Here is a 24,718-nt window from a genome sequence, read left to right on the forward strand (position 1 = left end):
TTTATAGAGTCCGACTGCGATCAGATGTTTAACACAGAATTAAGACTCCCTTTCTTTGCCCCGCGTGGCTTCCTTTTACCATCCTCCTCTGTTCCATCGTAGGGAGCCTGCGGGCTCTGGCACTGTTCGCAGGGAAGCACGTGAGGATCACTGATACAGTCCGTTGCGGTGTGTGCTGCTGGTGTTCTCAGGCAGGAGTCGTAATGGTGTCGTAAGCTGCTAAAGCTGATTCTGCAGTGAACAACTCATCACTTTATTTAGACCATATGTAGATTATTTTTTTTTTTTTTTTAGCACTGTTGTAATAATGATGCCAGTGGCTTACTCTGGTGTGTTCTATCATGTTCTTTCCTGTTTGACCATAGCTATGCTAGTATACAACTTCATACCTGTAGTGTTGAAGCAGTACAAGGTATAACCTTTTATTTGTGAAGTGTTTTCCATTAATTTCCAAAATTATTCTTTCAGCTACTAGCCCTTCAATTTTTCAATATTTCCTTTTAAAATATTTTCCAGAACAGTCTCAGTGATGTGCTGCACACAGAGATGAAAGACCATCTTTGTTCCAGTTGCATTACCTTCCTCATACAGGCTGGACTGGCTGTTTTTACATCACAGAGGGCTCACATTTGGTGAGTTTTCTACAGTAATTTAGACAGCATTTTTAGGCACTACTTTCTAAAACACAGCCCACCGTTTTGCAAACATTCATATTCTGTTCGTACATGTATGGCCTTGCATGGCTTCCAAGAGAAATGTTTCCTAAAATACAAGATGTAACTTAAACTTGGCTGTATATGTAAAGGAAAACTAATTACAGAAAAAAAAACCCAAAAATATTGCCTCAAATCTAAGGAGTTTGAGACAGCAAAGTTTCTATTACTTGTCTTTAGAAATTAGACGCATTCACATTTAAGGTTTTCTCAGAAGCCAGTTCTCAACTTTTTTGGAAAGAATTCAGAAAAGTGGGACAAAGAGCATTTCCTGCTACTCTTCAGTCTTTTACAATGGGCAATATTAAAAAAAAATCATATTTATCTAGTAGAGGTGCGTACCTCTGTAGAGTAAATGCCAACTGACAGTAGCTTTGCTAATCTTGATTACTTTTTATGGATCTATGAGTAGTCGTCCATGAGCTCCCAAGGGACCTGCAGACCACTGAGTGAAAAAGCTCTGACCTAATCTATGACGGGGTTGATGCCATAGTACAGCAGCGGGCACATGCTCTGCAGATAATACAGACCAACAGAGTCGCCAGTCACTGACTCCTCTGGAAGTATTGAACATGAGTGCTTGGAGTAGGTTCCTGGAACCTTGGAGGTTAAGATGATGGGTGCACGAATGCAATTCTGGCAATGAGTGGACTATTTTATCAGATAATACCATCTGGTGTGTCGCACAGATGATCACAGATGCCTGATGGCTGTACCACGAATGGCAAAAAGCGAAGGCCCTGATCCTGCGAACGTGAATGACATCAGTGGAGCTACTTCTAGTTAGACTGCTGATGTGTGCAAAGCTACTCCGTCAGGTATCCTCACAGGTCTGGATGCCAAGGTAAGCGTGTGAGAACGTAGAGAATGTGCGTGTGTTTTTTTATTTTAATGGAGATGAAAACAAGGGGAATCAAAGTCTTAGTTTAGGCTCTAAAACCCTGAAGATAGTTCAGGGTGTTCTATGAAAAAACCACAACTGTCTTATTTTCACAGTGAAAAAAATATCTTGGGTGGAGGAAAGGATATTTTTATAGTAAACTACAACTCTTTAGGATGTGTAGCAATGTAAGTACTGTTTCATTATTGGCTAGGTAGGTGGGTGAGACATCAGGATAAATGCCTTGGTTTGCATGGATGAGTAACGACCCAATTCCTCTTTTGAACTAAGGTGTGATTCTTTGGCTGACTAATATTGCTGTGGGGGCTGCATTAATTTGTATTTGCATACTACGGGGATTACTTTCCACAGATCACCTTAATTCTGTTGCCGAGATTATGATGAATCTTTTCCGTAGTGTTTATTACCTCATCCTGTATTTGCTCAGGAATTCTGCTCCAAAGGGGGAGTTCTCCTTCACTGAGGGAGCGCAGGTGCGTGGTGTGAGGTAAAACGTTTTCTGTGGAAAATAAAGAAATCTGCATTCAAACATACTTTTTGATAATGGGAAATTTAGTGTGTAATTTGGTGCCAATTTAGGATAATTTCGTTTCCTGCTAGAAAGATGTGAACTGAACCGCGGTATGTGTTAGCTCTTTCTAGTCTTTGAGGAGTATCAAAGTTAGGGAGCTGGAGGGATAACGCCGGGGGCTGAGAATAGGGAGCCTGCAGTTTTATTCTTGCCCTGGCAATTATGCGCTATGTATGTGGCCACAGCGTTTAACTCTTACGTGCCTCAGTTTCTCTGCCTGAAAAATAGTGAATTATGCGTTACGCACAGGGAGCCTGTGCAGCGTTCTAATTCCTGGTTGTGAAATCGGCTTAAATTTTTCGGAGAGGAGAGTTAATTGTTGCAGGATAACGCCAGCAGTGCCACAGGCGGGATCCGGGTGCAGACACGAACCGTTTCCCAGCTGCCAGCCTTGCAACGTTGCCTCCTGGCTTCACTTCCGAGCCCGCTTGGAAACAGGCGCGGAGGCGGCAGGAGCCGGGCGAGCGCGCACCGCCGGGCTCCGGCCAGGTCGGCGCACAGGGAGCGCGGAGCCCCGCGGGAAGCCGCCCGCCGCCGAGGGAGAGGGGGAGACGGCGGCGAGAGCCTCCCCGGCAGGCGGGACCCCCCCGCGCTGCTGCGCTGCTCCGCCCGGGCCCGCCAAGAGTTAACGGCGGCTCCCCCCGGGCCGCCGCCGCCGCCTCCCCACGCCGGCGCTACGTTATTACTATTCCCCCCCCTTCCCTCGCCTTCCCGTTTTGGCAGGGGATTAAAGCAGCTCCCCCCTGTGGCAGCAGTGACCCAGAAACGAGTTTGATTCACGGAGTCCTTCCTCCATAACAAGTACAAACGTCAGTCAGAGGGAGTCTCTGTGTGTGCGAGAGGGAGCGCGGGCGCGTGTGTGTGTGTGGCGCAGGGAGCCGCTCTCCGCGCCCGCTCCCCGGCGCCGCGCCGAACTCATGAGGCGGCCCCGAGCCCTCCGCGCAGGGGGAGCCCGGCCGCGCCGCCCGTCCTCGCCGCCGCCCCGCCGCCGCCGCCGCCGCCAGCAGGTAACCGTGCCCGCCGCCGCCCCGCCGCAGCGCCAGCCGGGGGAGCCGCCAGCACAGCCATATTTGATGTTTTTTTTGTCGCTCTGGAGGCGGCGAGAGAGCAGTTTCGTGCCGAAGGTCGCTGCCTAGTGGAAATAAGATAGTACGTCATTAACATGGCGCCAAGAGCCGTGCGGCTCGGTACGGGGCGAGGGGAGGCGGCCGAGTTGCGGCTCCGCTATCCCACAAGCAACTTGTGCCGGGCTGGGGCGGGCGGGAGGGACGGGGCGGTGGGAGGAGGGAGCGGAGGTTGCGCTGCTGCTGGGCGCGGCGGGCCGGTGCCGGCAGCGGCGGGCGGCTTTTTGTTGCGCTGCGGGCTCCGGCGCCGGCAAGTAAGGAGCGCGCAGCCTGGAAGGTGCCGCGGCCGAGTGAGCTGACGGCGTGCCGCGCTCCCGGCCCCGCGCCTCGGGCATCGCTGCAGGCTGCGGCGGGGAGGGCGCCTCGGGCGCATCGCTGGGCATCACCCTCCGCGGAAAGTAGGAAGCGTTGGAGCAACTTGGTAGACAGATGGCAATGGCAGAGCGCAGGTCCTGCTCGGATCCTGATGCGCAGGGAGAAGGCGGGGGGAACCATGGCCAGTGTCTGTCACCGTGTCACCCACATGTCTCTCTCGCCGAGGGCGGGAGCGTGCGTGGGGGGAGGAGGTGTTTATGTGCAGGAGCAGCTTTGTAGTTACGCCGACCCGCCTGGTCGCACTTGTCTTTTGCTCACAGGGGGTAAAAAAAAAATGCTTGGAAAGCATAAAAACTGCTCATCGGTGAAATTAAGTAGAAGTTGCCCTGCGGAGCGGGAGAGCCGCAGCCAGTTAGTCGCGTCCTCGATGGGCGCAGGAAGGTGCGCTCTGGGGCACCGGCGGGTGTTCTGCCGGCGGTGGAGAGCGGCGGCTGTCAGAGGTGCTCCGGTCACCGCCTGCCCGCCCGCTCCCCCAGGCGAGCGCACGGTGTCTCCTGCTGGAGAGCGACTTGCGAGAGCCCCGAAGTGCACGTGTGTGAGAGCTTGTGCGCGGCGGAGGCGTGCGGAGCAGCCCGGGCCCGCCGCTGAGGGGGACGGCATCCCTGCCGTCGGGCCGGGGCAGCGGCCAGCAGGTGCACGGCGGCCTCGCAGCGCCGTGCTCCTGCCCCGAGTCGGGGAGTTGGAAGTGCGAGAGCGGGACGCTGTCAGGAGCAGGCACGGAGAGGGGCGCGGTGCAAACTTCGGGACGACGCGGGGGGGGCGGGCCCCCCGCCCGCGGCTCGGCGGGTGCCTCGGGACAGGACGTTGCCGTGCCGGAGTTTGTTTACGGGGGAACGGAACATCACCGGCGGTGTTGAGAGGCGAACGTAACGTAACGTAGCAGAACAACAAGCGCGGGGGAGCGGCGGCAAACGCCTGAAGTTGCTCGGGCGCCAGTCAGGGTAGCTCCGCGATTTCGCTCTTCCCCCGGGGCTTGGCAAGCGACATGGGTCTGGGCTGCGGTGCGCCGTATAACCGCCGTGTCTGTGTAACGGTCCCCCCTCGGCCTCTCCGAGGAGGCGAGTGCGGCTCCAGCGATTATTCCACTTGCTGAAATTAGACAAAGCCGCCCTGCCGCTGCCACCCTGCCTGGCCCTGGGCTCGGGTGGTTGTCTGCTCGGAGGATGATTTTTTAAATTTTTTTTCCTCCTCTCCTGATTTTCCCTTCCCGTTCGCGCCCACCCGTTCATTAACGGTAGGCGGTGGGTGTTCGTTATTTTGGGGAGGGTGGAGGCAAAGGGTGTTTGTTTGTTTGCACCGCCTGCTGGTTGGTTTCCTGTGACAAGAGGTGATACACAGTTTCCAGAACTGTCTGGGAGTGGGAGGAGAGACAGACACAGAAAATGAGCTCAAGTCTCCGCCGTGCTGCTGCTGCTCAATCCGCCAAACGGCCGTCCCGCCGCCTCCCCTCCCCGCTCCCTCCCTCGCAGCGTGGGGATGGCGGGGGCTGGGAGGGAGGAAGGTGCTTCGGCCGTTGTCGGCAGTGACGGGGGTTTGGGAGAGAGGGAGCGGAGCCGGGGGCACCAAGTTTGATTTGCAGGCGGGGCCGAGCGGATTGGTGCGGCCGGCGGCGGGGAGGAGCAGGAGAGGGAGCCGGGAGGAGGAGGGGGGGCGAGCCGGGCCGTTTCAAATGGCAACCGGCGGCCGTGGCGCTGCCCGGGAAGGTGCCACCCCTGCGGGGGAGGTTTAGCCCGGCGGCACCGTCTGCTCGGCGCCGGGAGCCCTCGGCGCGGGCGTTAACGGCCGGCGGGCGGGGCAGCTGCCGCCCGCCCCGGCCGGGAGCCGAGGTGGGATCGCTGCGTGAGGAGGAGGAGGAGAGCCGCCCCGAGCGGCACCCGGCCGGCCCGGAGCCGGCGAGCGGCGGGCGTGAGGCGCCGCTTTTGAATTTACTCTTCCAGCCTCGGCTCCCGCCCGCTGGAAGGGCGGCCCTGAGGCGGCAGCCGTTGGCGCGGCGGGCGGCGGCCGCCCGTCGGGATCGGCGGAGGCGCTGCTCACCTGCGGGGCCATTTCAAAAAGCCGCGCTTCCCGGGCGGAGTGCGCGGCTCCGACTGCCCGCTCCCTCGCTCTCGTTCTTTTCCTTCAGCCGACAGCTTTATTCTAATAAAGTTCTTTGGATTCACCCGTGGTGAAGTCCGTGGGATCCCGAGACCTGTCAGTGGTCCGGTACAGACCCGGCGGTGTGTGACATGCGAACGACTGGTTTGTGCGGCTGCACACGAGCGTTAAAAATAGATTGCTTCTCCTTGAGTAGCTGTTAGGTACTATTAGAAATCATAATAGCGTTTAGCGACACATTTCAGTTGACATTTTAATGTTAAAGCAGGAAGATGCTTTTATGCTAGCCCGTATTTTTTTCTTTTTACAGAAAGACTTAGCTGTGATTTGGAATCATTTCCTTTTTAAGCAGGCGCTGACTTTTAAGTAAGTCAAAAGCTGCCCACACTTGCAAACCTTCATTAAAGTTATGCCAAAATATGCTTGTTATGATTCTATTTCTAGAGGTTTCTCACACTCAGTGGGATATTGTTGAAACAGCAAGGGTTGTATGTTTTAGTGGCAGGCTTTTCCCTCTGGCTTCAGATACCACTCGCTCCCTGCTTTTGAGCTATGTTTAATACATATGTTTAAAATAAAATAATAATAATAAACTTCCCTTTCCCCTCACAGCTGCAGATTTCCCTTCCAGCTTCTCTGGTTTCATTCCCAATTCACAGAATATAGTAAAAAAAACCTGAAGTCTTTCCTCAAACGTTTTCTCCATGTGGTTGGTAGTTCTGCTTTGCGCTCCTGTTTTCAGCTGGAGCTGACCAAGCTGACAGCTTTTCCTAGATGGAAGAGATGAACTGCAATGGGTGCAGGGTAGGTTGAATTAATTCACGGAGCCCCATTTGTCATTGCTTAAGATTTTGGGCGGTCAGTTTCATCAGCACAGTTGGGGAATAATTTGCTGCCACTGCCTAGATTGTAAAGTAATGTTATGAGCTGACTTGCACAGGTGCATGAAGGAGCACGTGAATTGCTAAGAAGTGTTGGGCTGATATGTCCAAATTGTGCTTCTGCCTTTACTTGTGAAATTTTGAATAGGTGTGCTGAAGTCAGTAGAAATATTCCTTGTGGAGAATGCTCTTGGCATTGGAACATACTTTTTTGTTCCATGAGACTTGGAGGATCTTTTCTCCAAATACAAGGTCTGTGGCTTTTTTTGTACTGTGGACTATGCTATATATTACTGTAGTATTTAATTTAAGAACTCTTCTTGTATCATCGTGACTGTAAAATGCCTTTATCAAAGCTTTCATGGATGATAAAGAGGAATTACAAAGCTTTAGGTGGATTTGAATAGTATAACATTTTTGATATAGTTCCTTTTCTTTTTCGTTTGTTTGTTTGTCTGAGCATAGAGGGGAAAAAACAGGTTTTTTTCCTTGCGATGTCCGGTGTCAGTTGGTGAAGACGGGGGTGGTGTCATAAACAAGCTACTTAAAAAGAATACAGTAGTAGAAGCCAAATGTCTTCACCTACTGTCCCCTTCATTAAGACTATGTCACACTTTGCATCCATTTATACAATAAGTGTTTTGAAGCAATTTCTTGTGCCCTAGAGATAATTGGGTCCTAGTTTCATTGCAGTTAGTGAGTTATGTTCAGGAAAAGCTGGTTTTTCAGTTTGTCTTCAGGGTGTACATCTGTCATAATTCTGCTTTCTTCCCATACTGTCACTGCAGCTGTTCAGTGCAGTTTATTATAGTGACACCCGTTAACACGGTTACACTTAATTGTCTGTCAGAGTTTGAATTATACACTTTTTTTACCCAGAGGTTTATACAGCCCTTAAAATACTTGAGTAGGATTTGTGCTATGTAAAACCTTTGACCTGAGGATGTAGATTTTTTTCATGTATAATTATTTTTTTAAATCTGGTTCTGTGTAGCTATTTGCATAACAAAGACTGACACACTTTACATCTTTCTCTTTGATCGTCTCTCTACTTGGGGTCAAACTGAGTGAAAAAGTATTCGGTGTTCTTAACCGCACAGTAGTAGCATGAAAAGTTCTGTGGTGTGTTGCACAAGGGTGTACGTGTGTGCACACTACCATGCCAGTTTTATGGGGTAATGTCTGGATTTCTGCTCTGAGGAAGCCAGGAAAAAGGATTAGGATTTTTTTCACTCTTACGCGTGTAACTCCTAGGACTTAAGTGTGGAAGGAAAAAAGTAAAAGGAAGGATATTGACATTGCTGTCCAGCATGGGTTTTGTTGTTTCTTTTAAGTTAATCTCATGCAGAGCTAAGAACAGAGGAGTGTGATAATGCATGCTGGTAAAAATAGTGAATTTGCTGTACTGTTTCGTGTTGCTGATTCCAACCTATTGCACTACATCTGCCAGCAAGTACTGGGAAGTAGGCAGAAATGTCTGTATTCCTAACTGTATCTAGTTATTTGTGTAGAGTTAGATGTTTGTTGCTCGTTTCCACAAGGACATGTAAATCCAAATGTTGTTTAGTGGCCTGACATTTGTTATTTTGAATTATGATCTAGTAGTTTAATTTGCATAGCATTTTACAAGTATTTTGAAGAAGGCTTAGTGCTCTCTGCGAAATACAGTAGCCAAGAGAAATGTTTAAGGTGTTGTGATCTTGCCTTTAAAAATGATCTGTGCGATTGTACCGTGTGAGTCAGGTCGCTTTTGTATGTTTGAAGTTTGTACCTAATCAATGAGTAAAACTCGGAGCTTAGCTCTCAGAGCTAGCGTGATGCAAAAGGATGGAAAAGCCACTGGTGATGTGTCTCTCTAAAGCACAGTGCCTTCAGGCTCTGGGGCAGTGCGGCAGAGTGCGCTGGGAGCTGTGCCAGCCTGACCAGTCCTGCCCTGGCATGGCAATCTCAGCTGCAGGTGCGTGGTGGCTAAAAAGTCACGACCTCTGCCCCATCTGTGCCATATTGTGGTGGCGTGATTGCACAAAGTGCTCTTAGATGCTTTGACCGCCCTTGGAAATGGAGTAACGTTGCCAGCAGAGTCACATCTGTTTCTGTAAAGCTGTGTTTGGTTGAAGGCTGGCATTTGCTTGAGTCCACATTCCCACCCTGTCGCCTCCTCCTCCCTTCCTCCTCCCCCCAAAAAAGAAAAAGGTAAATGTTATAATAGAGTCCTCAGGAGGAATAGCTATCAGCATGCTGTGTGTTGGTCTGAGTTCTGAAAGGATGGTTTTAACATGAAGAAACAATTATCTTTCAAGGAAATGAAACTGAAATGGAAATGCTTTACAAAAGTTGCTGGGTTTTTAGGAATTTGCAAGTCACTGAAAGCTCAGGGAATGTTTGGCTTGGGGATGCGGCACCCTTTGTTACGTTAGGGCTGATGGACTCAGTGGTAAGGTTCTCAAGTATTGGGCTTACTCTGCACGTGAAGAGCATGTGAGCAAATGCCCTTTTGGGGCTGATGTAAGAATTTGGCGGAAATGCCTGTAGAAATGTTTGGGATGGAAGATACAGCGTTCAAGGGCACTGCTTGGTTGGCTGCTTCCTTGCTGCAGAGAAGCATTCATTTTGTGAAGGGGCTTGGGAAGTTGCTTTGTGGCGTGTGTGGGTGCAGTGAATGTTTTGTGGAAACTTCTGGACTAAACAGCAATTACGTGGTTGGGAATTGAGCTCAGTAACCTGGGTGATCTCTTCCTGTCCTGCAAGTGTGGCAGGCTGAGTGCATAGTTTTTACTTATTATTGGTATAAATCTTAAAGCTTGGCTTAAATATTTCACCCTTTTAATGCTTCCATGTGAAGTCCCTTTGCTTGCAGGCACAGGGATCATAGCCAATTTGTATCATTAAACTGGTTGTGGTGCAATCAGTCTCGATGAACTTGCTCGCTCTTCTGACCTGTTGAAAGTGACAGACCTACTTCAGTTTCGGAATATATTTTAATGAGATGAGAGTTGAATCAGATGCATTATACATGCACCTGAGTATATTCAGTGTATGTCAAAATAAAGTCAAGTGAAAAATACCAGCATTTTCATGACTGCAAGGAGTGAGTATTTCAAAGAAAAGTAATATTGCTGACACTTAAATCTCAGATTAGGAAAGGAAAGAGAATGAGATAAGTGATTTTACTGAAAAGTTTGATAGTTTTTCCATTCTGCCTTTTTCAGTGTAAAAATACCTCCCTAATACCTCGTTAAGGATGTCCCATGAAGAACGAGTTGTTGTAGTTCGGTTTCTTTTTTTCCTCGAAGATTAAAAAAGCATTGCTTGAATTTACAGTATTCTGTAAACATGCTGGGAAAATGTGTATGTCTGTGGTTGAACAGGGAAAGCCTGCGCCTTCCATCTGCACCTAACCATCACTATCCATAATCCGTGTTTATTTTTAATGCAGTTCTTGCGTGACTTCGAGGTCACCGTCACCTGATAGAAACTGATAGTCTTTGAGCAGAGGCACTGTGATACCCTTAAGAGCAGCAGCATTTCAATCTGTGTGGTTGTAATTCTTATTAGCTGTTCTAGTGTTATCTCTAGAACGCTTGTTCTGAACTGCAGATATGAACATCTGGTGGAAACGATTTAAAATGATTTTAGAAGTTGAAAAAAGCTGTTTTATTACTTCTAATGACAAAAATTATAGGGGGTTAATCTTATGAGGTTTGAGACTTGCTCTTAGAAGCCAAAAGCTGCTTTACCATCTGTGATTTAGCTCCCTGTAAACTCAGGTTATGTTCAAAGATGGTAAAATGAGATATCTGGATTTTAATTCTTTTTTTTTCTTCACATGATCTATAAAGGAATCTCACAGAAGCTTCATCAAATGAGATATTTCTTTTAATGTCACTGTTGAGAACACCATGGCCAACTTCTGTCAGGTTTCTGAATGGATAAGGAAATTAGCTGCCTTATCTAACACTCTTAAACGCTAGGACTAAAGTGGCTTCTGTTCTGACTTCTCTTATTTCCTGAAGAACTGTGGAGAACGCTTGAATTGGGAGGTGTGAATACCACTCTTTCCTTTAAACAACAACAAAAAGACGTTTAGTTTGTTTTTTAAAGACACGTGGTAGGATGGAGAAGCTTCTAAGTCTTCCCTTATTTTCTGAATTTGCTGAAAGAAGGGCTAGGAGAAGATGAACTCAAAATACACTTATCCAAAAAGATGTGGAGGAGCAGAATTTCAAATTTTCCTGTTCATTGCAAGCTCATGAATGTGTCTCAGTGTATATACGCCGTGTTATTTTGCTTGATGGTGCATAGTACTTTTCAGATCATGTGAGAACGAACCAAGAAGTGAGGATTTTGACCAAGAATAAACAAGCTACATTTCTGAGATAACATTTTTTCTTTATTTTCTTCCATATCCTCTTTACTTTGTGGGACATATTTCCGTTCTAAGTGACTATGTTCTTGCAGATTGTTATTCTTAATATTGCTTTCAATTAGAGGAAAAGTATGTGAACTGGTAGAAGAAGTACTTTACAAAATAGATATTTATTCCCCTGGTTTTGGCCTTGTAGCAGCTAATGGATTTTTTAGTTCTGTCCTGGCCTGTTTAGGGTCTGAATATTGGCTTTCTGTCTTTATAAGTGGCTGTATCAGAACTTGGCTCTGCATCTACTACATTTATACCAGGTCTGCATTCAGGTGATTTTGATGGTCCAGGCTGGTCTGTGTATTTATTCATTGGCAGCATTTCCATGAGCAATATGCACAAAGTTCTGGTCTGCTTCAAAGCAATTCTTCTGGAGAGAATTCTTCTATCACTTTAAGAGCCTGTCATCTATGGCTCTTTATTCTCTGGCATCAGACATTATATGTGAACTTATACTCTTGAAACAGTGACAAAAGGTCTTGGTGAAGTGACCCATTCAGTTTCTCTTCACCTTTAGTGAGTAAAGTTTGCAGCTCAAAACTCTTACAAGATTCAAGGACAGCCATATTAAGTCCCACTCTGAAAAGTCACTCTGGGAGGGCGGCTTCCCCCCCTCTCTGTCTGCATGTATAACATGAAAAAGGAGGCAACCTTGCAGTGCTCAGGCTCGTGCAACTGTGTTCAGTTCACTGGAAGTGCAAAATAGAGTCTCAGGTTCAGTTGCTTGTGATTTGCTAGTGATGATAAAAGGAATTTCCTCAAAAAAGTGCTTATTTCTTTTTATATGAATCACTTTGGGAAGAGAAGATATTTTTGTGCTCTTTTGGAAGTAGTGTCAGGCTTTGGTTAGGCATTTTGGCTTTTCTTATTTTGGGAATTAGTCTTAGAAAAGTTGAAAGCATTGTTGAGTCTATTACAATGAGACGTGTGTCAGTGGACAAAATTGAAGTAGTAACCTGTATAATGCAGGGTCGATAAAAAGAGTTTTGTTGAGTGGTTTGTAGGAAATCCCAACTCACATGAAAATGCAGAGATCAGATTTTCTGCACCTACCTAGAAGCAAAAAAGCATTTTGGCATCTGATTTCCAAATGTGCACCCCAGAGGTATGTGTGAGGGCTTTGCTGCTTGCAGAACACCCAGACCTTGTTGATACCATGATTGATAATGTGGGAAGCAATGGCTCGGGGATTTGATGTGCATCCTAGAGTTCTTGTCAGTTTAGCTTAGGGTGGATGTGCCTTTCTGCACTTGTCTTGTTGTGTTTTTTCTGCTCCTCAACTTGCACTTTTTAATAGCTTTTTACATGTAAATGCTGACTAGCTATTTACAGCTTCCTTAATTTTTCCGAATTTGGTTTCATTCCACAGAGAATATGTGCAAAAATACCAGCGCTCTGTGAATAGCAGTTAGAAAGATACGGAACTTTTTGCCTTTACATCACTGGTTCATGTGCAGTTGAACGCAGTGTTGGTAGGAGTCTGGCAGTTTGGAGGAGCTTCCGTGTAATCAATTGGTGGTCTGATTCCTGAAGAACAGTTAAGGTTAGGCACTAGAAATGTGCCTGCAGGGAGAAGTAACTCTCTTACTTTAGAGGGAGGGAGGTGCCTTCACGGGCATAAATGATGCATGTTTAGTTCATCTGGGAAAACTTGGCTTGCTACTGCTGATGTTTCTTTTTTTTTGTATATAAGTGGATGACTTTAATATTTGATTTTGTAAATCTGGCACTTTAAACAGGAATAAAATGGTTCCAAAAACATACTAGCCAAAGTAAATATTTACAGAAGCAGTAAAAATGTTACTGTATTGCAATGCTGGTGTCAGAATGGGCAGGGAAGTTAAGTAGATTGACTGCAGATATTTAGTGATTTTAAGACCTCTCAGAACAAAATATGCTTTTGTTTTGGGGTGAAAGTGTTGATAGGGTTGTTGCTGATACTCTCCAGTTTTGTTCACCTGCTCGTATGATGACTGCCTAATTAAGCATCCTTGAGATGTTTGCTGTTCATATTTCAGATGCTGTTTAAAGTTGTTTGTTTTCCTTTGCTTGCTGTAAATCCTCGGATGCCATCAGAAACACAACTTGATGACTGTGTATTATCATCTTGGGTTAAGTGCTGTCTCATTGCTTTGCAGGCTGCCTGCTGTTTCCCGTGGAGATCATGAAACGGCGTCAGCTTCCTAGCAGCAGCGAGGATTCTGACGACAATGGCAGTAAGTGCTTTTTTGTTGTAGAGTGCAGTAGGTTATGAGTTTGAAAACACATTTTAATGCAGTTATTTATGTGACAGAAGCATTTTGCATATTGGGTGGACTGGTAGAAATGGGTATTACAAGGATGTAGTTTTGAACTCAGTTGTTCTGAGCACAGGTGGACACTACATTCAGGACCCCTCCACTGTATTGACTGTACAGTGTTACTTAATAAGATAAAACGAGAAGAAATTAGTCGTCGTCTTTAAAATCTTTACAGGCAACACAGTTTATCATTACAAGGACAGAACTTGCACGGAGACATCTGCTGACGTTGTCCACAGCGTGCTGTTTAGTAGAAGTTTACATGAGGATTTTAAATTTGCTTCAGTGTTCTCATACTCTTACGCAATGGAAAGGCATATTGCTTCAAACTTCAGTAGAAAAGATTGATGGTGCATAAAAGTTGTTCCTTACTTTGTTTGAACATGATCTTATTTGAGGAATAACTTACAAGAATTTGAATTCAGTAAATCAGTAATTTGGATACAGAATGTAATTTTATTTTTAGCTGTTTCTGTACTAATGTAACTAACACTGAGCTGTGCATGGTGTATATATATATCTTCTGTTTGGATTCCAGGGATTGATAATCTTTCATTTAAGCAGAAAAAAAAAGAAAGGGGGGGAGGGAGATAAAATGACAGGTTGGGAAATGAGCCAAGGTATTTTATTTGCCCAAACAAGCAAGTTGATTGTACTTGACAATAGCACAGTTTAGCCAGTTGTCAGATTTTCCTGGTTTTAATTTGATCTGTCTGAGTGCACATCTTCAAATCTGAAGTCTTTTGTGAGACTTCAGAGTGAAATGTAACAGAAAATGATCAGGGAGATTTTCCAGGTGCTTTTGAAAGCTTTACTGGGTGCTGCACTGTGGCCCTGCATAGACCACTACTTCATCTGCATACATTTCTTAGGGGTGTCTGTGTTGCATGGCAGTCTGCTCAGGTATGGCCAAATCTGTGCCTTAAAACAACCTTAGGCAAACTGGTGCTAAAATGGAGGAGTGGTAAAAGGATTGAAGGAGGTGAGGACTAGCAAGCTGATTAGGAGCTAGTCCAAATAAGGATTGAGTGAAATATATTAAAGATGTGGGGTTTGGCTTGGTTTTGGAGAACTACCTGCAGCTGGGGGATTTTGGAAGAAGAAAAATCCTGAATCAGACCTGTTTTTTCTTGGTTAGAAGTTTACTTGGAGTTGTAAAAATTAAAGTTGGTGTATTTCTTCAAAGGCGACATGTGCTTTCCCAAAACAAATATGTGTTTTTACCAGTAAAATAGACAAGTAGCAGCAAATGGGATGTCTTTCATTAGCATTTTTCCTTACCCTTTTTTCATTCGCTAGCAGCTTCATATAATAGTGTTTCATTTTGATAATAGTGTTTATTTTTACTCTCTTATCTGTGGTGGTTTTTTTTGGTGGTGGGTTTTTTTTTTTTTTTTTTGACTCTTTGATCCCTTCATGTGCCTTGTGTTACAGGCTTTACCAAATCAAATATGGAGCAGATAATCTTGAAGTTCTGAAACAGATACAGTTGATGGATCTGTTGCTGATTATAATGCTTATTTGTAATATCATTTGATATATAACTATCTGCAGTAGAGTTGTCGACTTACTGGGTTGTGTTTTCCAAAAAACTGTGTTTTCATCTGTTCCGGAGGTCAAGATCTAAAAAATGAGTTAGGAAAAGAATAAAAACCCTTGCCCTGTTATGATCTCTCTATTTTAAAGCCTAATCAATATGAATAACTATTTGTCGAATAAATGGCAAAAGGCAGTGAAATTTTAGAAGTGTTTTCAAGTATTGTTTGAAATACATACCACTTCCCTTTCACTACACCTTTTTTCCCTTGAATTCATTATTGTTTTTTCCCCTTGTGAAGTTACTGGGCAAATTCAGGTACAGGTTCCTGCATATTCATTCTATTACTGAGCACATGCTCAAAAAAATCAAGGGTTAATAATCAGAAGCTGAGATAACGATTAATGTAGGGTCAGCGTCTCCAAGGCTTTTTGTCATTCACACTTCCCTGAGAACAATGTCTGAGCTCAGGCCCTTTCTCTCCACTTTTCGTGTTCTAGGAGATACCAGTAGTTCCTTGCAGCTATGTTTGAATGTCAAGGGTCTCCCCTTACAGGTTTCACCTTCATTTAATCTTTTAGTGTCTTTAGTAGAATTACTGATTACTCTGACTATGTTAATTTCTGTATTATTACCTTGCCAGTAGCATCTCTGATTCACTGTACTGATGCTGGTGTTAAAAGTGTAAGCAAATTTTGTCACCTAAAAAAAAAAATAAAGGTAAAAATTTCTGTGAATTTCTGGGCTCTGTGTAGAAAGCTCTAAGTTTTTCCCTAGCTATTTTTCTTTCTCAGAGTTTCCAGAGGCAGAAAACAATTAAATAGACTATTCTGAGCATTTCCAACAGCCGTCTTCTAATTGAAAAGTTGAAATTTTAATCAACACTTAGTTGGAATCCTATTGCCAAACATCTGCTTCCCTTCACTCAGTGGCACCTCTTGACCCTCCAGTGTGCTTCTTGCACTCCAATCGTACTGAACTCGATAGTCCTTCAGCTTAGAGCTCAGCACTGCTCTCCCTCATCTCACAAGGTGAGGATTTGGCCTCCAGCTGTTGGGTTTCTTGAGTTCTGCAGTTGAGTTTTCATACTGTGCCTTGGTAGACTGTGTGATCAGGCGTCTCAGATTCATCATGAGTGTCGCTGAATAAATGTTGTTGGAGTAACCTGAATGATGATGCTTGTCTGGGGTAGACTCCACCGTGTAGACTAGTGCCACCTGGAAAACGTTTTGGCATGAAGAAATACAGATTTTATTTATTGAACTCAGGAACCTGAATGTTTATAAGGTAATAATAATGATACTGCTAATAATGGAATTTATCTAAAAAAATAAATGCACATACAGAGATTGTTTTCTGTTAGATCACTTAACTGAATCAGTTTGCTTGGTAGTCACAAGGTGATAGAAAAACAAGCCTTATACCCCAAGCACTAAAAATGTGTTATACTGAAGAGTAAGCCTATCTGTAGTTCTTCAGAGGAAGAAAGAGGTGCTCTCCTTTTATGAGATGAAGGGAGGAAGAATCGTTTTTATTTAGGGGTGAGTACAGAACAGAAGAATGCTTAACAACATGGCTGCAGCCCTAGCGTACATGCATGTATGCACTGACTTAGGTAAGGTATTTTAGTGTGGGTGGTTACATGTTATTTGCAGTATTTTGAAGCCTTGCAGCTTAAAGACAATCTTTGCCTTTCTCATCACTTCTCTTCTGCCCTCTGACTTGATTCTTTCCCAAAAGCTCAGTGCAGACTTCAAGCCCCCAAAAGTGTTATTTTACGTCCTTCAGCCTACCTACTGAAAATCATGGAGCTGTGTCACCTTAAAAATCAGAGTTCTGAATCCTTATTTAGATGTGAGGCCAAAATAGCGTGTTTGAAGCACTGAGCAAGAGATGTCAGTGAAAGCTGCGCACAGCAGTTCTGCAGTTAGTCCCTGGATATCTGAGTGTGTTCTCAGGGATTTAGTTTACTGAAATTATAGGTCACTTTTGAACATTTTATCCGTGAAATCTAGTTGAATGAAAAATGGATGCAGGCATAGTTCTGGATTTTGAACTTTTGTCTAAATGCAGAGGAATGGTGTTGGGGAAGAGGCTTGGGGAAGGATTTAAAATTGCTGGCACCTCAAAGTAATCCTTTTTTTGTTGTCTGGCAGCTCGTTAGTTTCTGTCCCTTTCCCTATAATGTATTACAGCAACTATAATAGATGTTAATATTAGCCAGGCCCATCATAAAGCCTTGTGATGTACATGCTGTCTTCTTCTAAACCTGTATTAAGTAAATTAGTAATGTTTACCTCAAACTCAATTACGTCCTTATTATCTGCATGGCTGGCTGGAACTTTGATAGTTTTAAAGCAATTTTTGTTACGTTCTGTTTCAGGTTGCTCCTCCATGGCAAAAAGTTAGTCTCCTTATGATTCCAAGTCCTACTCTAATTAAATGTTAGATACTGAAGCCGTTTTATCTTTCCTGCTCAGTGTTTGTCCTGACTTTTTAGCCTCTTTGATCTGCAAATCTGCAAAGGTGGTTTGTGCTGAATAGTCCATGTGCTCTGTTTGCTGGTGAGATAAAGTTGTGCAGTGGAGTAGTTTCCATTTATGGCTTCAGGGCATTCCTTTTGCTCATATTGCTTGGACACCTGGACAGGTCGTGTTTGAGACAAGATCTGAAGCGCAGACAGTTGTATTGTAGAGAGCTTGGGTGAAATCCAGGCCCTCCTTGATGTCAAGGAGTTTGGTTGCTGTTTTCCATGAGCAAGGAATTCACAGCATGATTTTCTTCACACTTTACTTAGTGCCACGATGCTTCTTTGTTTATTCTTGGAGGAGTTATCATCATACTCGTACAGCGGAGTGTCTGGGAGAGGAGCTGAAGACACTTGCAGATGAAAAGTACTTCTAAGATTTACAGGGTTTCACATCGGTTTTCAGAAATGTAAGATGTAATGCTTATAGATTATGGAATATAGTTCTGTGTTTTAGATGGACTCTTATTCTACAATTGCTAAAATGTTATTTTAAAGTTAAATGTATTTTGCCAAGATCCATTGCTCCGACTGAACGATAAGGATCTTAAGTTTAGAAAGGGCTTTTCATCCCAGTGGATTCCCGCTGTTTGAGATGGATCCCAGAGTGCCTTCACAGAGGTTGCCAAGTTCATAGCCGTAGGTGTGTACGTCAGTTACCACAGAACTGCAGCCGCTGCTGGCCTGAAACGCGGCGATTACGTAGCAGTGCGCGTAATGCTGTGTGGCATTTTATGAAAAGGAAGGAAAGAACATTTTTGGTTTTCAGTTGAACTGGCTGGTAGGTAAGGGATGGGGATTAAACAGCAGAATGTAACGAAGTTACAGGGCTGGAATTTGGGCTAAGCAGCAAGTTTAGCAGTCACTGCTGTGCTTTTGGAAAAGGGTTGTGGCATTCGGAGTGACGACAAATGGTCACTGGGACAGGGTGGCTTTTGGTGAAATCGTTACGCTTTTGAGCAATCTGGAAGAGTGACTTGAAGGACTTATCTGGGCTGGCAGGATATCGCACCTGAGGAAGGGACATCACATAACCGTGACTGTCATTTCTAGAGAGGCACAAGCTGCTAATATTGAGTACATCTGACTCCTCTGGAGTTTTGAAAGGCCTGACAGCATCACATTATCAACCTATGAATGCCGTCCTGGGAGGTACTCAAACTGATTCGGTAACCTGTATTAAACTTGGGCTAATATTTTGTATACTGTTACGGTGAAACATGTCAAATGACGCTAAATTTTGAGTAGGATTGATGTTGACAAAAGATAAAAGGCTGCTCCTTTTTCTGTTTTGATCTTGAATGAGATTATTGTATAATAATCCACTATTATGTAAAAATAAGGAAGATAGATGGACAAATCCTCCGGCAACAGAAGCATGAGAAGGGAAATTTGGCTATGTGAAACGATGTCATAGGTTGTGTTTGCATACATGCTGCTTGCTCTGTGATAAGGCCTGAAGACTTCTGCACAGACAGTTCTTTCTATACGCATACCATTACAGGTATAATCTCCTATAATGGAAAACTGCCCTTAGAATAGTCTGCTTCTCTTCTGTTTGTGCTGGAATTTGAGTCTGACATGTGGAGTTACGTCTAAGTGACATAAAGGCGTACTGTAGAGAGTTGTGGGCCAGGTAGTAAATGGGGAGACTGAGCATCTATATTTTCTCTTCAGGCTGCAGATCTTTCTGACAAGAGTGTTGGCAGCAGCACCTAGTTGGTCTCAGAGCGAGCTGAGGAGCAGCATCGGCATCTTGAAATGCCAGCGTTAAGCAGAAGTGACAGCCAGACATACATCCTTGTCGGGGATGTTTTGCTCTGTTGTGCCGCCTGGCGTAGTGGTGTAGTGGGAGTGTATTTACAGTGGGAGAAGTGCTCCAGACGCCTGGTGATCTAAGGCTTTGAAGTGTTCAGAGGCTGTAGCAGCAGGTAGTTCTCTGGGGACACAGCTGGGTGCCTTGCAGGTGGCTTTACAACAGCCTTGTGCATGATACAGAACAGCTGAGCCTTTTCTGCTCCTGCTGGGTAGTGTATTGTGGGGTAGAATTCCCCAAGGGCTTGAATTGCTTTATTGATTGTGAGGATTTTTCTGTTTTCATGGGCGTTTTTTGAATTTAAACCTGTTCTTCACAGATCATGTAATAAATGGATACAGTTAGAATTGATAATGTTTTTCCTTTTGGAAGTGTTTGTTCTTCATAAATACGGAAAAGAATTCACACTCCCTGATTGTTTTCTTTTATTATCGGGAGGTTTATGTGTTATATACACCCCGTGGCAGTATTACAAAAACACTGTATTTACAGTGTAAGGTGTATATAAGAGCCTAGAGCAACAGAAAGCTTCCCTACTCGAGTCGTGGAAGTCACCTTTCCAGCACCAGTAGTGTGCTAGAGCTTTGCCTGTCTTGCTCTGAATTCAGCCTCATTAGTTGTTTGGGATTTCTTTTGATTTTTGTCTCTAAGTGGATAAATGCAAAGGGAAAACTGAGCTATATAGTAAGACTATGATCCTCCTCCATGGTTCTCAGTGATGAAAACCTTTTAAAACATATGAACACTTAGGACATCTGAAAGGGTCCTGGCTGTAAAGGAATCAGAATGGTCTTGGTGTATCTCCTGGAGTGATGGTGCTATGTAGGCTTCTGTTTTAATCCTTAACTTGCGCAGTCATGTAGCAGTGAAGGCACTTAATGAGGCTCCTTTTATCTTTGATGTCTAATGATGATAGTGATGCATGTTTTGGATGTGTTTATTTAGCTTCGTGCTTTGGAGTTGTGTATGTTTCATATTCACTGTTACTCACATGGCTTTTGGTAGTATGGGGTCTCTTAACTTCTCATTAATTTTCCATCTGCTGTAGAACTCATTTCTCATTTCTCCCATGAGGTATCTGATGTTATCTTACAAAAGTTTTGCATCTTCCAAATCCCAGTGATTCATACTTCCCTTTTTTTTTTTTTTTTTTGTTATTTTGTGAAAACTGAGTTTAACTCTGTCTGGATCTTTAGTTGTTGTTCTAATCTTGGTGATCCTAATCCAGTTTAGGACTAAGGCTGGTATTCAGAAAACGGTTGATGAATATGGTAATTTTGGATACTTAATGCAAGAGGCTAGTTTTGGTGAAAAGTGTCTGGAATCTTTCTAGAATAACTGAATTAGGTTTGTGTGCTTTTATGATACAGAAGAGCTGGTTTGAATCCTGTGTTTATTTTGACCAAGGTAGATTGTTCCTTTTGCGTAATCCAGGAATGGTTCTTACTTCGTGTATTTAGACGTAAAAATCAGATCATTAATTACTGAAGTAGCTGTAATTGCCTGTGAAGTTTTCCTTTCAGTGAGGTCCTTCTTCTGGATTAGGTATGAAAATATGGAAAGGATGCTTAAAAGTCAAACAACATCCATCCTTTTCCTCCTGCCCTTTTATTGGTATACTCAGAGTGGGTGGATTGCTTATTAATGAAAGCAGCTGTGGGTAATTCAGTGACCTGGCCTTGGCACTGTTAAAGGCAGTCATACTTTGTCATTAACTTCAATGGAAGCAGGGTTGAAACTCTTATTTGAGATTTCAAAAGTAGTTAAATTTAATACTGTTATGGGCTGGATATTTTACTATCATTTGTCTGGCTTCTTGATTTCTTGCACTTTTGTGTGTAAGTGGTGGTGGTTGTTTTTGTCTGAATCTGTGAATGTGTGCCTTACAGTTGGGTTTTGTTTATTCAGTGAGTAAATGTTTTTTCTATTGAAGTGAAGCCCTTGCCAAAGGTCATCTGTTAGCTACAGTTACAGATCTTAGTGGGTAGTAAATCTCAGTCCCATGAGAAATTCTTCCACCTTTTTCTCCTGGTATAATGTACAGTCAGTTTACACTGCTCAGAAAAATACAATAGTCTCTTCAATAACTTAGTAAAAACATTTTTTGTTTTCACTGTTCATTCACCAATTTTATGTGCAAGGAAACAGCTACTACAGAACTATGTAAGAAACTATTTATTCCCTTATTCATTGTAGTAAGTTAGTTGGCATGGAAAAAATACTCATTGTAATACATCCTGAGGAAGGCTGGCTGTGTTTGAGTTGTCCCTTGTGCATGGAAATATTATGTAGCATACTTTCGTATAGCCCTTTAAAAAAGTAATTTAAAATGAAGATTCTGTAGTTCTGTGGCTAAGAGTTGACCTTTCCTGTTGCGTGGAATAGTTAATTAATCCAGTGGCCTAACCCTTTTGTACATGGACGGCATCTAAAATAGAAGTACACATTTAAGACACTGTTTTGATGTGTAGCATCTGCAGAGGTCACAGTAAAGAAATGGAGATGGAATATATGGTAGGGATTATTTTACTCCTGGCCTTAGTAGCTTTTCTGTGGCACAAGGGACACCTGGAAATCCATCTTTTAATACTCACATTACAAAAAAAAAAAAAAAAAAAAAAGAGGCCCATCCACTTGCTTACTTGTTTCCAGTTTCTGATAAGTTGTCATCAGAGCTGAATTAAAGCATACGGGTAAAGATCCAGAAGTACATCATGCTGCTACTGCTCTAATTTTGCTGGATGCATTCATTACTTGGGAACAACTGTATTAAAGCCTCCAGACTCACCAGCTCTTCTCCCGCAGAAACTTCGGAATCAAACACCACTTTGACGGGACAAATTACCTTGTAGGCAGGCTCCGTCCCCTAGGTCCAACAGTGTGCAAAACACTCAGATCCACAAACAAATAGGGAATTTCAAAGCGTCTGACTTGCTGGTGCAGTGGTCTAACTGGCTGCATGCCTCAGTGGCAGATAGTTGGTCGGATATTAATGTCTTGCTGATGGGGAGTATCAGAACCCATGAGAACTGAATACTAATCTGTGCCAGTATGTATGTGGTCTGTGTCTTCTAGTGAGGCTGCTGATTAAAGAAATCACATCTGTCTGAATGTTAAAATGTTAATAATTGTTATATTGCAGGAAAAAATCTGTCATGAATTTTAGCTGTATATCTGACACTTATTCCTCTGACTTTTTTAGATTGAGTTTAGTTACAGGCTGATAGGATGCTCAGAAGGAGTTTATACTGCTGCTTGTGTTTTTTCTTTAGTTTTCAAGAGAACGTCTAAGTGGAATGGTCTTGGGAATCTGGCTTTCTACACAGATTAGTAAATAGCATTTGATCACTTTTTTCCTTTTTTTTTTTTTCTCCCCTTCATAAAAATAGAAAATTGTAATTGTAAAATAGAGAGGCTTAGGAACGTGCCCAGGACACTTCAAAAATCTTTCAAATCATCAACGTCTAATATAAAACACTAATGTTTACTTAAAATAATGTTTTCTGTATTCTTACCTAAGAAGATAAGGTTTTTAGCTGTTTGCTGTGTACCTTGCCTCAATTTTGACCATTATGCACATTCTGCGTACCATCTGTTATCATTGCTGTGTTACAGAGTGATTTTTGTTGGGACAGATTCCTTAACATACTCCTAACTGAAAAGAGAAGTCAAAAGTGTAACTACAACATAACAAATTGTGATGACGATGTGTTACTCAGTCGTATCTTTCCAATGAAAGTCTTGGACAGTCACTTCACTTTGAAAATGATTTCTGTTTTTAATAGAGAACTTGACCTATCCTGTGCAATCTGTATTTGAACAGTGCTTTCTGATCCCCAAGGGGTTTCTGCTGGCTGATGTGAGGTGATGCTACTCTTACGAACTGTAACTTTAAACTTTTTACTCCTGGCATCTCTGTGCACAGAGCAGTGTGGGAAGGCCTTTGCCTTGTTCCGTTTTATTTGTCTACAATTAATGCCCAGAGTTGCAAAATCTGTGTTCGTCCTTCAGAGTTCAACGCGTAGGTCCTAGTGTCCCTGTCATACAGACCTTATTACAAGTCCTCCATCTCTCCAACCCATAAGGATTGACCGGCGTTTTTTTTCGTCACTGCTGTGTAGTTGGCAATGGAAAATACCTGCCGTACCTGTAAATCTTACTGAATTAAATTCGTTGATTTGCACGGGTGTGATGTACTCCCATATCAAAGTACTACCTTGTTAGCAGAGTGTAGGTTTTTTCTCTTTTGCCTTTTCTTCTGTTAAAATATTTCTGAAAGCTGACAGATAGTCTGTCAAAAGGCTTCAAGGCAAAAAGGTATAATTTGTTTGGAATATAATGAATGATTATGCAGACCAAATTGTACAACCACACCGAAAGATTTGCTCAAGAGAAGAGACCACAGCTTGTTTTGTGGGCTCTGCTCTGTGTGCATGGCAGTGTGCTTCATTTTGAAAAGGCTTGCTCTGGTAAAAATTGGGTAACCGATACAGATACTTAGGACATGACTACATTAGCTTCAAAGAGTACATCTCAGGCTATCAGCAGACTTCCTGGTCAGTTATTAATCTGCAGAAAGTCGTTTATTGATACTCAGGGGAAAGCATATTATGAGGTAGGTTTCTTCAAATACTGGGTAGAAAGCCAGTGAGTGCAGTGCACCGATACATGCATGTATCAGTAGAAAATTATGAACAAAACAAAACCAGGAGAGTGATCACAGAAGCTTACGACTGAGTAACTTTTATTTTCTGGCTAATTTTGAAAGAGTCTTTTGAGGTTTGTCATAGAAGCCTGACTCTGGCTTGCCTTGCTCGTTTAGTCAAGTCAATTGGCCGCTATGGGTGTGCGGGGAGAGCACAGCCTTTTATTGAGAGATGGCAGCAGTGTCTGCAAATGACCATTTCTGTATCCTAGGTCTGTCCACTTGGTCCCAGCATTCCAGATCTCGACATCGGAGGACTTCATGTTCCAGACAAGAAGATCGGAAACCTTCTGAGGTGAATTTGATTTGCATTTCATTACATCTATCAAATACAAAGCTGTACACATGTTCTGGTAATGGATCCATTTCTTCTGATTTACATTTTCTTTTTGCTACATTTTAGCTGGCACGTGCCCTCCCACTCCCCACCCCGTTTTCTTTTTTTTACATTTACTAGGAGGTAAGAAAGTTTAGCTGTTCACGCAGCCACTGCCAGCACCAGTTTCTGTCCCTGAATTTGGTTATAGTCTGACACCCATTCAACACAGCTGTGGAGTCTTTCTTCTAGTATTTTAGGCATCAGGCTTTATTTGTAGCTTGATTTGTGAACAGTGAAAATTTACATTAGGTGCATTTATTTCGTAGTTGGTGTTGGGTCTTGGTGTGTGATCTTTGTTAAAGTGCTTGTCAAACTAGAAATCCGATGCCTGATAGTTCTGTCTTGTGTACTGCTTTGAGGAAATCCTATCAAGGGAGA

The 24,718-nt window shown here is 43.6% G+C and overlaps 1 protein-coding gene across 7 annotated transcripts in view; it reads left to right on the top strand.

The window, feature by feature from the left end:
• Positions 1-24,718, top strand: part of JADE1 (jade family PHD finger 1) — a 135,396-nt gene that overhangs the window by 89,339 nt on the left and 21,339 nt on the right. The window contains exons 2-5 of one of the 7 annotated variants that reach the window (XM_086612113.1): positions 517-632; positions 1,403-1,557; positions 13,215-13,292; positions 24,174-24,256. In XM_086612113.1, coding sequence (XP_086468239.1) covers positions 13,241-13,292; positions 24,174-24,256 — 135 coding nt within the window. In that variant the 5' untranslated portion in view covers positions 517-632; positions 1,403-1,557; positions 13,215-13,240. Of the gene's footprint in view, positions 1-516; positions 633-1,255; positions 1,558-3,166; positions 3,193-3,311; positions 3,335-6,571; positions 6,583-13,214; positions 13,293-24,173; positions 24,257-24,718 lie in introns of those variants that run through there. The other 6 variants (XM_086612115.1, XM_086612116.1, XM_086612117.1 and 3 more) reach the window with 6 other exon arrangements.

Source organism: Tauraco erythrolophus, chromosome 5 (assembly GCF_009769465.1).
Source record: "Tauraco erythrolophus isolate bTauEry1 chromosome 5, bTauEry1.pri, whole genome shotgun sequence".
NCBI lineage: Eukaryota > Metazoa > Chordata > Aves > Musophagiformes > Musophagidae > Tauraco > Tauraco erythrolophus.